Consider the following 16,664-nt stretch of genomic DNA (forward strand, 5'->3'; position numbering starts at 1 on the left):
TGAATGTTCCTTTTTGGGGGACAGTTATTACCCTTACCTCTCAAGCTCTAGATTTTGCTTCCTTGATGTCTCTGAATAAAACTAAACTACTAGCTCATTCATGCCTCAGGTCCCTTTCCTATTTTTCCACCACTTCACAATATCTGGAAAATAAGAGCCTTCTCCTTGATATACGAACTAAACAGAGACAAGGGAAACTGGACTCCTGGAAATGGGAAAGGGACAATAAACATTCTCCAGTTACCACCATACTTACTGTTCAAGATAAACTTTCCTTTTATTAGACACACTGCTGGGAGCAGACTGAGAGCTCACCAAGTCCACCTTGGCAGCACCCTACACCACAGCACATGCTGCATCAATCGGTATGAGCCACAACCCACTCACATTTCTCGCAAGCTGTGTGAATGCCTGTTTCAGTAACATGAGCTTCCAGGCAAACAAACAATCCACCTCCCTCAGATCAAGTATGAACAGACTAACACTGCTGCAACTATGGCAGCACATTCGAGGAAGATGCCCCAGTTACATGCATTACTAGATGAAAAAATGTATTTCAATACTGTACGCAGGGCTGGTCACTCTCCCTCGTATCTTGTTTACTTCAGGCAACCATGAGGAAAAAGAGTAGAGAGGACAGGTCAATATTCTTTTCTGCAGCTGCATAATGAAAAAATAGTTTTAAACTTTCCTGGAACATTCCCCTCCCTCAGACCTGGTTGCTGAGACCACAACTGGAGATAATTCGTGTGCCACAGCAATGCCATGAATGCAGCTCTTTGCCGTGCAGTGTCTCCTGCGTTCAGCTCTTTCACCCAGCTGAGAGGGGCCCAGTCTTCAAGCATCTGCAACTCTGTGACAGGTGAAGAGGCAGAGCCATGAACCCACTTTCAGAGCGTCGTTGCTGAACGCACACGGAACAACAGTGAAACCAAAGCACATGTTACAACTTACTCTGATTTCTTTTTCTCTTTCTTACAACTTGATGGCCATGCCTCTGCCACCATGCCAAGTCCCCTGCTCCAGGGGACCACATTATTTTAACAGTCCGTGTTCCAACACAGGCAATGCTTTGGTGGTACAGGGCAATCAGCCCCCAGGGCTTGTAGATTATGCAACCAGGGTGGAAAGAAAACAACCAAAGGTTTAAAAAAACCCAGAAGCCAGTTGACAGCATTTCAGCCTCCCCTTAATACCATCACTTGGCCTAACATTATACTATTGAAAGGTAAAAAGCAGTACCCCAGGAGTGAACATTGCAAGCCTTCAGGTCTGTGATGAGCGCGGGCATCCCCTGCACAGTACGTGCCAGGAGGGAAGCCGATCTGGAATGAGCAGGGGTTGTGCAGTAAGGTATGCAATTCTCATGCATTTGTGTGGTTTTTACCTTTGCTACCAAGACACATACAGTAACAACTCTATAGCCTTCCTGAAAAGGGGAAAAAAAAAAAAAGATCTCTACAGAGGCTCCAGCTTATGCAAAATGCTGCTGCCAGGATTTTAACTCACATGAGGCAGATGCAGATTCAGAGTGTCACTCCAGTCTTGACGGAGTTACACTGGGCTCCCCTGTTAAAGAAAAAAATCAGACTGATTTTAAAACTGCAACAGCTCTGTACCATGTGGGACTGTATCTGCTGGAGCTCTGTCCTCTAGCACGCTCTGAAGCCAGCCTGGCACCTATTCCAAATACACTTACAACTGATTTATAGAAGAGGCACAGTTGGTAATCGTGCATCCTGCAGGCAAAATTCTGTCCTCATACCCACAAAGCAGTCTTAGATCATCAGCTCAGTGATAATTAGGAGGAAGAGGCTACAAGCACATTGCCCAAGTGACACAAGCCCTTTGAGTTTCTCTCAGACTCAGAGCAACTGGTTCAAGAAAGGGTCTCGTGTTCTTTTTGGGGCTTTGCCATTATTGTCCGTTCCTCAGTTGGTGACAGATTCCTCCTTTCAGGGCACTCACTTCCTTTCACACCAGAAAACACCTGCATGAATCAGCACAGGAGACTTGGGAGACTGAGTCAGGAGCTACTCTGGGAACCTGAGAAGAGAATTTTGCCCTACATCTGAAGGCGCTCCCAGCGAGAGCCTCACACACCAGGTCAGTCTGACATAGCACGTCTAAATTCAATTGTATGCTTTAACATGCTTACGCTTGGGCTTTTATGTGCAAAGCATCGCAGGATAAACTGGTACCAGACCTGCACATAGTGCTGCACTGTATTGCAGTGCACTGGTTTGCAAACACACACAGTAAGACGACCAGACCTATTCTGCAACTTACAGGTATGCACAGAGCAATCAGGAGTAACTTTGAGATCCAAATTGCACTAAATACAAAGCTGAATGACTTGGAACTATGTTGCAAAAAGGACCCACAGAAGTATGCAGGCCTCCTGGAAGGCTTCTCTGAAAATAAGTGTTTAAAGCCTGTTTTGTTTCAAAATGAATAGCTGGGGAAGGCTGTACTGCATGTGATGGCTCTGTTTAAGCTGTGGGAAGGAGACAGCCCTTCAAGGGCTGCCCATTTCTTTCCTTGTTCCTCCTCCACGCACACAAAGATTTAAAATTCAGGCAGGGCAGCTTTCCATTGAAGATGTAACATGGTTTCTTCCACGGTTTGTTGATGCTTCTTACAAGTTAGTCATGGGTCACAGGAGAGAAGCAGGAGCTAAAGTTACAATAATCACCCCTTTTTGCACTGCTTCACCCATGTCACTTTTGTGAAATGTATTTGCTGTCCTGAACCACACACCTGCTGCAAGCCAGTCCTGTCTAGCCATTTTATTTCCAGCCACTATGGATTTAGTGCTGGTAAAAGCCCTGAATTGAGAACAGTGACAACACACTGATCTCCCACACCACTGAGGCAGCTTTGAGGAAGCAGCTCCTTATTGCCAGCACCCTGGTTTAGGAAGGGAAAGATGAGCTCAGGAGGTTGCTGCAATAACAACAAGCTGCAGAGTGAGCAGCTCCCCTGTGGAGAGAGGCAGGGCAAGGACTACTAAATGATGTCCTGAAGTCTCATTTATCCCCGACTGTTTCTTCCCCATCTGTCACACTTTCGCCAGTGTGCGCTCCTATGACGTTCTACCATCTCCTGAAGGAGTTTCATATCTTCCATCAGCCAACTCCTCACCTGCCTTCCCTCCCAGCTGGAAGCCAAAAGCAGCCCAGGGAAAGGTGCTTGTTTTGTATCCAGAAACACCCCTGCACTGGCAGGGGACTTCACAGGAGCAGCTGCTTTCTGCAGCTGGTACATCACTTGCTCTGAGCCTTTGGGCGCATACTGGTTTGACTCCTCCTCCACGCAGGTGCTGAGAGCACTGTCCACGCTGTGGGCTTCCCCATCCTTGGCCCTGGGCACTGAGAGTCTCTTGGGAATTAAAACACCTTAGTCTACGCACACTATTTTGGTTGGCAGATGAAACTAAGTGGCTTTTGACTTTCAGGTGTTCAGATAAGATCAGTATTTCTCAAACTAGAGGTGATGACCTCCTCCAAAGTCTTGCAAAAAGCTTTAACAAATATTCGATCTTCAGAAATTTTACCTGCTATCTGGGTACTCCAGAGGTCACGCAAAGACAGATAAGCCAAAAGGTAGACAGCTAATGCAAGTGGTTTAGCCTTTTCTCTTGCTCAGGAAATGCAGCCCAGTTACTTTGTGTTAAGTCCTGAAGAAAGTAAAATAACTAGAAACAGGTTATTTTAGTGGATGCTTATTCCCCAGGAAGGCATGCAAATCAGGCAGTTAGGGACACACATGGTCAGGTGGGTAGCTAGTATCCAGATTTATATACATCTCAGGGACAACATGCATAATTAAGCTTGTGCAAAGACATTTCTTAAATTACACAAACCTGACTTAAAGAGCAGGATCAAAGTGCTGCTCATTTTAAGTGTTGATCCATATTATGAATTGCACCAGAAATAAATAATACGAGTATGTATTAGGAATACATTTATATTACTGTTGTGCTGACAAAAAGTGCTTAGTTAAAGCCTTGAGGACCAAGATCCCCTTTTACAACCTTATCCCCTATAACAGAACAAGCATCTGCCTCAACAATGTCTATCAAATGATATCCTAGACTAGTGTCCCAAAATAGGATAGATCCATCCCCAGAGCTCTCCATTCTGTCAACATCTCCTCTGCACGTAGCCCCAAAGCCGGGCACTTAGTGCCAGCTACCGCCAGGACGCCTGTGACAGTCCCCCCTCCATGACCAACCAGACTGCTGACTATTTCACGCAAGCACCACATACTCATTCCCTGGCACTTCTGACCACCCGACCTGCAACTCCAGCTGAGAATCCAGAGGTAACAGTGAGCGACCAGTCCCAGAGGTGTCTGGGACACTGGACTTAATTAAAAAATAAACCCCACTGAAGCAACAATACCAATTAAACATACTAGTATGTGTTGGGCAGACATTTCCCATACTGCCATAGTCTGAGAAAAGCTTGTCTTGGTTGTAGGGCCAGTGGTCTGAGGATCCCCAGAAGTAACTAGGTATTGAAGAATGCTATCTGGCTTCTATATACTGACCCTCCTTTCAGGGTATCTATTATTTTTGTAACCTGTTACAGAGCACTGCCAGTCTTCATATACAATAAGAAAAGAAGAGGACTTATGCTCTAGAATACTAATGACTTCAGCTTCTGTTACGGGGTCTTTTCTAACCAGGGGAGGTGTTGTCAGGCACTGTCACTGAAACATAACGAAAGGGAAACAGTAACGTTTCAAGCTACACTGCTCTCTGTGTTAAAATAATTCATTACTTACACAGGAAGGCATCTGAAATGTCATATTTAAGTTTCGCACCTGGGTGTTAGCTTCCCTTCGGTTTTGACAGCGGAGTCAGATTGCTCAGCTCTGACGGGAGCCCAGACTCACTCCTGGCTTGCACACCCTGGCAGGGTGCTGCCATTGTGTACTGGAAATGTGGCAGAGGATTTTCTTTTCCACGAGAACTGGAAACCCTGCAGTGGTACCTGTACTGCAGGAGTCTTCACACAAACACGCTCAGCTGGCTTGGCAATCCCAGGACCAGGGGTAGCACAAGCCTCTAGCTCCCTTGCCTTGCATTTCTCTTTCCAAAGACCCATTAAATGTTACCTCAACTTCTGCAGACATTTCACTTCACAGCGTCCTCGACGGACACAAGGGGAAAAACAGACACTCCTGTTTAAAGCCCTGGTTGCACGCAGCACTGGTTTCGGTTAATCTCTGCCCGCATAAACACATGCCTGCTATGTGCTTCCCTGCGTGCAGGGCAATGGAGTCGTGCACGTTTGTGCTGAGCTGACCTGGGAGCTCAGTGCCTGTAAACAAACTGACACAGTGGTAAACGTGCTTAATTGTAACCGCAAGAAATCCCAAATGAAACCCATGGGACAACTCATACGTTTTCAATTAAGAACGTGGTGAGTCACTGACTTGCCATTTGTTTATGGACTCGGTTGAACTCTGACCATAAAGGATTTGTCTACGGTCAAAACAAGTTGAAAAAACAGCAAGGAACAGACCCCAGGCCTCTCAACTCTTGGGTTTTGATTTTAACCACTAGACCATAAATAAAAATGCACTGTATTATGCAAAGCAGAATTGCAATATTTCAGCCTATATTTAAATTGAGTTTTCATAGTACCAAACAAACAAAATGGGTAGCAACAGTACATTTTGTTTCTTTCAATTCACTTTTTTTTTTTCAATCTGAAATGAGAAGAAACTGCTGCCACGTTGATAATTATTTTCATTTCCCAAAGAAACGTTTTCAAACACAGAAGTGTTCTGTGCAGTAAGACAAATCTGAGCTCTGACCATACTTCAATATTTAATGTACCTTTTCTATTTCACTAGAAATTATGTATTTGTAGTGATCAGCAAACAAGCCCTTGACAAAACCTCCAGGTGCGTCCCAGTATACTTTCGTATGCTTAACACACAAGCTGCTCTGCCATGCATGAACAGCCAGATCTTGCACTAAGCCTCTTGCAGCCACAGATGTTTTCGACAGTAAATCTGATAACAGGAAGCAAGGCAAGAGTCAGTAATCATCAGGGTGTTGAATCTTTTGGATCTGAGCTTCAGTGGCTCCCCAGCACCCTTTTCTGACAATGCCAAATACAGGGTTCTGGATGGAAACCAGCAGACACCTATCGAGAAGCACAAAGGTTCTGCTGTCGCCAACTGCAGCAGTGCCCATGAAGCAGCTATGCACCCACTCTGCAGCCTGAGAGCTATGGAAAATTCCTTACCTCTAACACTTCTGCAAACATCCCCAAGTGCACAGCACAGCTTTCAGCAATAAAACCTCTAACCTGGAGTCGTATCAGCTCCTATTCTCCCACTCTGCATTCTAAACGGATCTGTAAAGACAGGATTTGTTGTTGCTTCAAGGATCGACACAGCATTGTACATTATTGGCTCTGAATTGCTGGGTCTACACTTCAGGTTGTTTTTAGTGCTACATTTCTACTTGTTTTAAAAACAGAAGTGTTGTCAAGTATCATCAGCTTCAACTCTTCCCAAAGCAGGCTTATTAGAGCTCTCATTGGTAAATACCAGATATTTTTAGCTTTCCGCTGCTGCACTTTATTTGCCTTCGATGTAACAAAGACTTGGGCTGTTTGGATATGCCTCAGAGGCTGGCAAAACAGAGCTTAGTGTTGGAAAGATTTCTTCTGCTCAATAAAAATGCATGGCTTGAGGTAATAACGGCACTGAGGTCACATTCTGCATGTTGGGAGAAGCAGTTCAGACAGCCTCTCCATTTCAAGGAAATTCAGTTTGTCTATTTTAATAGTTGGCATAACATTCCTTTGCACTGGAATAATATTTTAGAGATGACTACACGGTCACCTGTTCTTTTATGGGAATTTTTTGTGGTTTCCCTGACACAAGAGGATCTTCTTTTGTGCTTAACAAGTGGCCTTCACAATTTACCTCTCTCAGATACAGCCCACTGGGAGTCATAATCCCATACTGGAAATATCCCTGCATTTCCATGGAAACAAACTACTGTGCCAAAATATGGGCTTAGTTCTTCAATGAAGACTTCTGAACAGGGAAGAAATAGTTGCATGGGCTTTGTGTTCAAACAGAATTTGCTAGCATCCAGAAATAAAAAGAAAATTACTTAAAGGTATAGTAGCCATTTATATACTATATCTAAGGCATTATTCGGGTGTATCAGTGTCCAAACAGACCCGGCTTCTTATTTCTCTCCATATTCACTTAAGAGAGTGAGCCTCAAAAGCTATACATTTGTTTAACAGTGGGCACCTGGGCTTATATGTAGCACAAGTGCTCATGCTGTCAATAAGCTACATACGTAAGTTTTTCTGTAGTGTGCTAAAAATAAGGCATTCACAAAGCAATAGCACATATGTGATCTCAGAGTTAAAGCCTTCTGTACTCTCAGCTTTGGTTCCTCCTACAGAGTAAGCTGTTGGTGTCATCACAAGGGTATTTGCAACTTAATAGTACTTCTGTTGTGGTATTAAGATTGCTAGATAAGGGGGTCTATTAGACTGAAAAATACCTCCATATTTCCATCTGCCTGGCAAAGACAAAACTGGCCAATGGTATTACTAACAGCCTGCTGACCCAGCTTGGTGTTATTGTCATGTTTTTAAGAGGAAGAAAACAGAATACAGCAGCTTTTGAAACTTCCCTTACACTGTGAAGACTTGTTCTTTCAGCAGCTTCTGTCTTAATGCTCTGATTCTTCAAGAATCCACAGACAGTGGATTAGCAGTTTGTCAGTTGGTGATTTACTGGGATGGAGCAAGCAACACATGCTTTCTCCACTCCTCCTTCCCAATGCCAGCATGTGAGATCCCACAGCTCCAGACCTCAGTTTGCTCATTACATAGCTTTAAATGGTCAAACTCCAAAGAGCAACAACACAAAGACAGCAGGGACAATAGCCACTTGGGCACTGCACTGGTATCTGAAAAAACCATCCAGCTCAAAGCACACTACGAACAATTTAGCTTCTCCATCTGTCTTTAGCTTTAAAACACTAAATGGCTAAACCAGCCTCTGAAATCTGCACCTGTTAAACTGGAAACGTGCAAATGTGACAACACAGGCAGCAGATGTGCAATAGTCAAGGCATCTCTCATTTTTTTGCTAGGACAGTTTGAAGGCTACTGTTGTCACATCTACCAGTTCCTGCCTCTAGCCACCATACTATTTCTGTATGACACAAGGACTTGTATTATCCAGAGGACTGGGAAAGAAGCAAAACTGCTCAGTATCTCCCCAAGGGAGCCTCAAAGCCTGTAGTTCTTACATCATGGTGAAACTAAAGACAAACCTTTAACCTAAGCAGGAGAGCCTTGTTAGAACATTTGTATCGGAGTCCAGTACCAATAAACAGACTATAACAGTATCTGAACAGAACAAATACTTCTTTGTAGTTGCTTACATTACAAGCTCAGTAGCTTTTTTTAAGTATTCCGTACAATCCTTCATGTACAAAACTCCCACGTTTGTTTTTCAGCTGTGCAATCCAGAAATTTTTGATACAAGGTACAAATTCATGAGTCCCAGTTCTCAGTTGTGGAAACTGAAACACAGAAAACTGATACAACTCAGCTACAGTAAAAATACTAGATCGACTGACGAACCAGTTCTCAATTCTGCTGCTACCTTTTCTCCCAGATCACACGCAACAACGAGCCAATTCTACATTTTGACTGAGTGTATATTTTCCAGAGTCAAGAGGTAAAGAAAAACACTTCACAAATAAGATGTGGGTGTGAAAAATTTCCCTCTCCTCCGAACTGCAAGGACGGCTTAGACACAAATGCTTACTTGAGGAAGGGGCAAAACCTGTTTATGCATGTTGCACTTCAGAGTAAGTTGGGAAAGACTGAAGCTTTCTTTCCCATGTCTTTTCCCATGTGAATGAGAAGGGCAATGTTACAGCTGAAAGCATAAGCAATTTTGCAATAAAATCTTTGCAGTGCACCAAATCTTGGCATTAAGTTGGCATTGTTTCCAGGACACAAGCTATATTCCAATCAGATTAAGTTGCATTAATCATATTTGCACACAACAAAACCAGTATTTTTCAAGCCTCATTTCCCCTTCTCTTTTATTGAAACAATTTTCAGCAGCAAATGATAATTTTATTATTGATTTCTGGAGACTGTGTAAGCAGCAGTGATTTAAGTACAGGAAAAGCATTCCAGATGAAAGCATCCTGCCTACTGATATTACACCTTATCTACCTCAGAGATAGAAGATAAAACTTTCAGCAAGGCCATAACTTTTGGAGAAGGGTAGTCACAGAGGAATCTTTCCAAGCACAATTGAGTTTGTAATTCTTTCTTACTAATTCCCTCTCCATCTGCTAATGGCCCGGTGTGAAATTACAGCCAGTTTGAGAACCCCACTGCTTTAGCCCTGCTCCTGTCAAGGGACATTTATCCGTCACCTCAGTGTACAACCTGTCCCATTTAAGACTCAGTAGTGCCAAGGCCTCCTGCACTACTTGGACCCAGACCTACTAATTACAAGTGTAGCTCACACTGCGAAGGAAGCAGCCAAATAAAATGCTGTGTGAAACCAATCTCTCTCTGCTGCGTTCCCAATGCGCCTCGCCAACTCCTAGTCTCAGGTGAGCGCTGCAGTAAAGACTCTCTACTGACATACCTTTATCTTTCTTCCTGCAGTTTGCAGTAAACACACAATGGTGTTAATCTTTTGGATTACATGCAACATTGTCCTTTACCAAAGCACGAACAGTTTTGACAGTAGTAGTAAAACAGGAAGGCAGGCCAGAATTGTTACTGACCACTGGTCTTCTAGCCAGTTATGATGAATAAGCAGAGATGAATCATTCAGATAATATAAGAGACTACTATCTAGCAAACAAAAATGCACTACAAAAGGACCTTCAAATCTCTCTAACTTAAGGATATAAACAGGATTTTTTAAAAAATTCTCAGTTCTGCCCTGACAGCAAACATAGCCCTTCATGGGTGTTTGCAGATCCTGGTGTAACGCTGTCGCTTTCCAAGGAGCAAGGGAGACCTAGGGAATCAGCACTGGCCTCACTCCCTGGCTGGCAGGCAGCAAGGTCAGTGGCAGAGAACAAAAGGCTGCTGGGGTGACGGCTGCGTAACATCACAAAAACTTGTCTGAACCTCCACTAACAGCAAGGGCTGAAATAGCTGATGAGTCTTGCTTGCGTCAAGCCCTCCAAGATTTTAAGCAGCAACTATTTAACTATGCACACAAACCACACTCAAACCCTGCTGTTCTTCCTGCTCCTTCACCTTTCCTCCCAATAATGCCTGGCTTAAAAGAAACATTCTTTTATGTACTAAATGTGATTCACTAACACAAGCAAACCAAATGGATTGGATAGGAAGGGGACAGTTAGCTTCATATACAACACAGATTCGTGAACCTCTAGTATTAGTGTGTCCAACAGATAAACCTAGGGAGACTTGGGAGTTTCCATACACATAGGAGATCTTACTCACTCCATGAGGATGCAACAGCAATCCTTGATGTGGAAATAAGGAATCTAAAACCTGAGAGAGTTATTTCAATTTGCTTTCATTTTACTTTGAGCTCCCAGCAGTCAAATTAATTCTAGCTGTAATCACAGTGGCTACAAATTCAGTAATTTAATGTCCAGAATATCTCAGAAGAGAAGGCTAAAACCTTCAGGCTCTTCTTCAAGACAAAAAGACTTTGTTTGCCCAACACACCCATTAACAGCATTTCTCAACCCTATGCAAGGAAAGACACAAACTCAATGAGAGAACATAGAAGTTATTAATAAGAATTCAAAGTTTAACCTAATTTTGACTTGAAAGCAAACAAAATCACTGTGGCAATGCTATATCAGGCATTCTTGATTTTTTCCAATTCTGAGTTAAGTGGTCCTTTAAATTAATAAGGCTAAGAAATACTACCCTATAAAACAATGCATGAAATAATGTTTTATGTGCAATGTAACATGACGATACTAAAACTGCTGTCAGTTGGCAAGCTGACATTCTCAGTCAGGCTAGTAGTAGCACACAGGATCGCTGCAGCATATGTATAGTAGCATTACAACACACTTCAAAATGGAAATGCCATGTCCCTACCAAAATTAGATTCTTCTAGACAGAAAACACTGTTATTGTAAGGTTTGTGGCCTCAAACTCATAAAGTGCAAAAACAAAACTGTCTCAACCTTCTAAAGTTCAAAATAAGTCACGTGATTCTGACTTCTCTGGTACAGAACCACCTCCTAAACAAGACTTCTGGTGCTACCAGTGACCACTGGTCTGGGCAGAAGAGAGGAGTGACAATGTATTTTCTTTTACTGACACCACAGCCTCCTCTTCACAAGACAGGTAATTCAAAGTGTTCCACAATAATCATTGTTCTTCTGAGATGTCAAAGTACATGAGTGTCAGCTATGGGATGAATGTGACCATGTATTTCTGATGTGAAAGTTCACAACATAGCAGGGAAAGGGCATGGCATGGCGTACACTTTTTGGCAGGTCAATGGCTCTGACTGCCTTCAGTCATTGAATACGAAGATTTTGCTTGGAATATTTTTAAACAACTTTACAGAAAAGTGACTTAGCAATATCTGAAAGTATAAATGCAGAAAACTAGATGAGGAGCTGATGACACTGGAGATGCTTCCGTTCTTCTTTGGTCTAGTTACATACCTTGAATGGTCTCCAAAAGGCTTCTGCTCAGCATGCATATGGTGTGCAGATACCATTTCCAGATGTTAAATTACAGATGAACTAGCTTTTTATATTGTTTTTTTATTTTTTAATCTAGACAGTAGCTCATCCATGTGAAAGAGTGTGTAAGGAATAACATGCCCTGGCAGAAAACACAACAGGGTCTAACAAACGCATTATAACATACTAATGTAATACTTCACTTGCCCCACTTCTTCATTATAATTTCCAATTAATTAATTATAATCATACTCATATTCTAACGCTACACTCTTTAAAGCCCCTGCAATGAATAAGTAATTTTTCTTGTGTGCAACGGTTATATATAGCAAATAATGGTCAGATAACAAAAGCCCACATGGAGAAGAAAGGATGACCTTCAGACATAAGGAGACAAACAGGTAATCCTGTATGTTAATTTCCCAGTTGTGTGAAGAAAAGGGAAACGGTACTTACCAGGCATAATGCTTTTCATTTGCAAGAGGCTTTCCAACCTAATTACATTTTCACAACGCCTTGTAAAATTATCTGCAACCATTATCTCCGTTGTACCACGCAATAAACCATAGGACAGCAGCTCACTCCAGTGCAGACCAGGTTTCCAGTCTTCTGCTTGGACCACGTCCCATTTCTTTTTCTGAACCATACCCTGTCACTCAACTCCCCTGAATGCACCGAGTTTGCCTGCTTAACTGTAGCACTGTAATCTTCCAGACATGGAAGCCCCAGGTTTCCATGTCCCTGGGTACTGTTTTAGGATGCTTGAAACATTCACATTTTTTCCTCTCATCAAACCAAGCCTAATTTTGTGGATAACAACACATTTGCTCTGTGTTTACAGGAACAAGCAACACTTGAGTAAAATGAGCAGTCAGAGAAGTGAGGATAGTGCGGAAGCTCTCCTTCTGTCAGGATGAAAGTTAGCAACACGCTTCATGCTCCACACCAGCCCCACTGGCATCACCCGAGTCCTTGGGAAATGCTGCCAGTTTGCAAAAGGCACAGAAGTTGTTTTTCCATTATGGAATTGAAACTCGCAACTTTTTTTGTTTAAGCATTTGTTCTTGAACAACTGTTTTGCCCTCTTTAAGGGCACTGCCAGAAGGCTGTCACAGCTGGGAAACACAAACACCAAAAGCATGCGCCTGCAGTCAGATCCAGCACAGATTTACAACACTTCATGATAACTGCTTAAAACTTCAGGATAACTGCTTAAAAGAACAAAAGCAAGTGATCTACATATTAACTGCTCTGATTTACATATAAACTACAATTACCTGCCACAGCCTCCAAAACTGCTCCTTGCAGCATTGTGTTGAACCATGAGCACATGGAAACCTTCCTGCCCTTTGCTTAGCCACTGACCCCAGCTCCTGTGACCCGCACACGGTCCCATGCCATGTTACTCATCTCTCATTCCTTCTCAGTAGACACAGTAACTAGATGACCATAGCTGACGTGCTGCATTAACCTAGTATTAGGTGACCCTGACACTCTACCTCATATTTTCTCAGTTTATATTCACAATTCTAAATTGAAATATCAAGGGTGGGTGATAGGAACTTTTTATCCAGAACCTTTGAAGTGGTAATGAGAAAGAAGGCAGGATTGTATGTGACATCTTCAGTTAAGGCCTGTGTGATACTATAACCTAGGAAAGTGGAAGTGGGTTTTTTATCTCTTTCTTCCTTAAAATGCATAACATCATGCAAGTTTGATTATGCAGCAAACGGTAATTTTACCCCTCTTTCATCAAAAGTCTCAGAGAATTTACCTTTTGAGTATTTGAAAGATGGAGAAGTCATGCAAAAAATTTTATGAAACTAAAAAGTCTTACGTAACCTCTCAAAGCCTAAATTAACTTGCTCAGCTGACACAAGACACTCCCCCTGCCTTGCTTCTTCTCAAAATGAGTCACTGATGTGGCCAAACAAGGAGTGGGAAAGAGGAAAACGTGTTCAACAATTACCCTCCCAGGATACAGGAGAACCTGCTGGCTGAAGGTGTAGCCCACCATATGCACCAAGGGTATAAGAAATCAACTCGTTACTCAAAGCCAAGCTTGCAAAACTATATCAAAATACAGTGGAATCTAAGGAAGCAATTGGACTTATTAAGCTTTGGTTTCCTTGACACCCATAATCACTTGAAACTACTACAGCAACATGGCTTGTGACCAAATACAGCTTCAGATAACAAATTTAAGGGAAACACCTAAAATGAAAGTGCCAAGAATAGTGAACGATATTTGCTAATAGAAGGACCTGCTAACTGGAGTAGCCCAACCAGTAACTGGTTTTTGCTCAACAAGAGGCAATATTCCAAACTAAGTCAATGACAAAAAAAATTAAGATGATACTCACCAGCAAGTGTATAATCCATATCAAAACCAAAGCACTTTATCTTTTCCATAGCTAAACTTCTGTTTACAAAGACCCTGTAAAGAGAAAATAAATAAAGCCATAGGAATAAGCATTTTCAAAATAATCATGTTTTAAAACACACATTCTGCCAGCTGCCAGGATGTCTGGCTCTCTTAGGTCAAAATCAGAAAACATACCTGAAAATGGAGGCATGTTTCACTTCTTGCAATGAGTTCTCCTGAAGCAAAGCCATGACTTTGCAGGGTTATTCTAATTATTGGTATGCTGCCTAAAGACACACACGCATGCATGCATGCACACACACGGCTTTGCATGTGACCTGCAAAAATTCCTAAGAATAGAAGTGCAAAATCTCCTGAAGCAGAATTCAGAGCTCAAGTGAGAGGAAACTGGAAGCAGAGGATGGGAAGCAATACAATTTGTGTGATTAAAACAAATTATTACAAAGAGGTAGCAAGGAAAGGAACAGAAAATAACATTTCTGTGAATAAACTCACAGCATTTGAGCCCTCTTTGGAACTATATCTGGAAATTCAAAGTAAATATAAACAGATACATTTCCATTTACATCAGTAGCGTTAAAAACATTTAATAAAGCTCTGAAAAACAGCAACTGAGATAAATTTTCATCCACAAGAATATGCTATTTGTACTGTAAAAATTTGTCTTTTTAGTTATAGCTCCCCTGCAACTCCAACATAACTGCTATTTTTTTAAATTCCATTTTTACTATTAATGCTTATTGCAATGAGAATCTAAGCTGAATACTTCCAGGCCCTTTTTGATGACAACATTTTAATACACCATATTCAATTTAGTTGAACTTAGCTGAAGTAAGTAACATGGTAAAGAAATAGATCAGAAAATACAACAAGAGCTTTTCTTGCTGCCTGTTCCAACTACTACAGTAACTAAGCTGCTTACGTTCCCCCAGAACTTTAAACCATACAGCAGATCTGTAATTCGACAAGACTTCTCTCCACTGTCTTGTCTTATCTGAGCTTTAAGAACAAGAGTCAGAACTCAGCTGCGGGATGGAAGCTGAGCTTCTCAATACTGATTTCAGACAGAAACCCCATGTACTGCTTGAGCTGTGATGCCGAGAGAAAATCCTCCTGTATGAGAAGAGTCCCAGCACCTTCTCCTGTACTCTGATTTCAGTATGTAAAAATTCTGCAGATATTTAATAAGTGCATTGCCCTCAGCAGAGTAATTATCCTCTTAAAAACTGAAATCGGCAGCGCTGCCATGTAGGAGGAGTAGCGCAGGGACAGCAATACAGCAATGGAGACAGCAAGTGCAAAACCAAGCACTCGTACGTTCTGAAAAGCTGAAAGAAACCACTGGGAGATTCTCCTCCGCACGCACGTTCTGGGCAGGTGGCCGGCATAACATGCCCGTTTAACTGCCTGTGTCAATCCACCACGGCTTGAATTTTAACAGCAAACTGCTAACATCAAACTATCACACTTCTATGCAAGTCGCCTTACCTCATCTCTCACCGATGTGCTCCTTGTTTAGTTCGCAGCAGTCTGATTCATCTACTTGTCTGAATCATATTACACAATTCCTTTAAAACTTCCCTAGTACCGATGCAATTTTGCTTGGATCTGATTTGACTTCAGAAGATCATTATGTCTGAACCAAGCCTTAAAGTACTGTATATCTTCTTGGACAGTGTTCTAGAAAACACATCTGTGGCTAATTTAACCAGTCACTGGATATCGTTGTTGTTCCACACAAATCCACTTGGAATACAGTTTCTCTGGCAATAGTATACTTTCCCCCTAACCTTGCGCACTCTCTCTGGGAGTCACAGTTTCCTGGCAAAGTGCCTGCCTTTGACAATGGGGCTTGTCACTAAGGGGTCTCAGAGGTTATAGATGACGCGCTTTTCTGATAGATTTATGTATTACCTAAACAAGACAAAGTGATGGGAAAAAAAAACCTAGAAACTGTTAAAGAAATGCCTTTTGGAAATGTGAGATGGGATTGTAAATCACTAAAATTCACTCCTGAAATAGCTGGCTTTTGAGTAGGTGGAGCAAATTATATGAATCTGCAGTTTGAATCCATGTTTGTCTTCTAACATGGAGATAGCTCTGATTTACAAGAGGCCAACGCGAAATGCTATTTGGTACTAAACACAGTCTCATACTTTGTATAATGAAGGTGACTACGTTCTGTTGCTGCTGATGCCAGGAAACATTATTTATTAGCTAATTCAGGCACACGATTTCTGATCTCATGTTTGTGCAGCTTGTTTCTGACAGTGGAGAGCTTTGAGAAGGAATAACATACCTCCGCAGGACACTAGCAACTTTTTTTGTCCGACCCACAGAGTCCTATTTCGTTCTTGCCTTTAGGCTTAGCCCCCAGAGCACAGTTTTCCGTCCTTCTGAACAGGACAGGAATAGGAAGGGAAATTTAAAGAAGCTCAGAAGAGCATTTCAGAATTGCAACATTTAGGAACAGTTTCCCAAATGAGGACAAAAACCAAGCCCTAAGACAGAGCTGAATGCGCTTATAAAAAGGGTAATACGACAGTGCCTGTG

General features: G+C 42.2%; 1 protein-coding gene across 1 annotated transcript in view; it reads right to left on the reverse strand.

The window, feature by feature from the left end:
- Positions 1-16,664, reverse strand: part of NT5C2 (5'-nucleotidase, cytosolic II) — a 62,429-nt gene that overhangs the window by 16,592 nt on the left and 29,173 nt on the right. Inside the window, exon 3 of the mRNA XM_075108264.1 lies at positions 14,089-14,162. Within this exon, the coding sequence (XP_074964365.1) occupies positions 14,089-14,162 (74 nt within the window). The remainder of the gene's footprint in view (positions 1-14,088; positions 14,163-16,664) is intronic.

This window comes from Phalacrocorax aristotelis, chromosome 12, assembly GCF_949628215.1.
Source record: "Phalacrocorax aristotelis chromosome 12, bGulAri2.1, whole genome shotgun sequence".
NCBI lineage: Eukaryota > Metazoa > Chordata > Aves > Suliformes > Phalacrocoracidae > Phalacrocorax > Phalacrocorax aristotelis.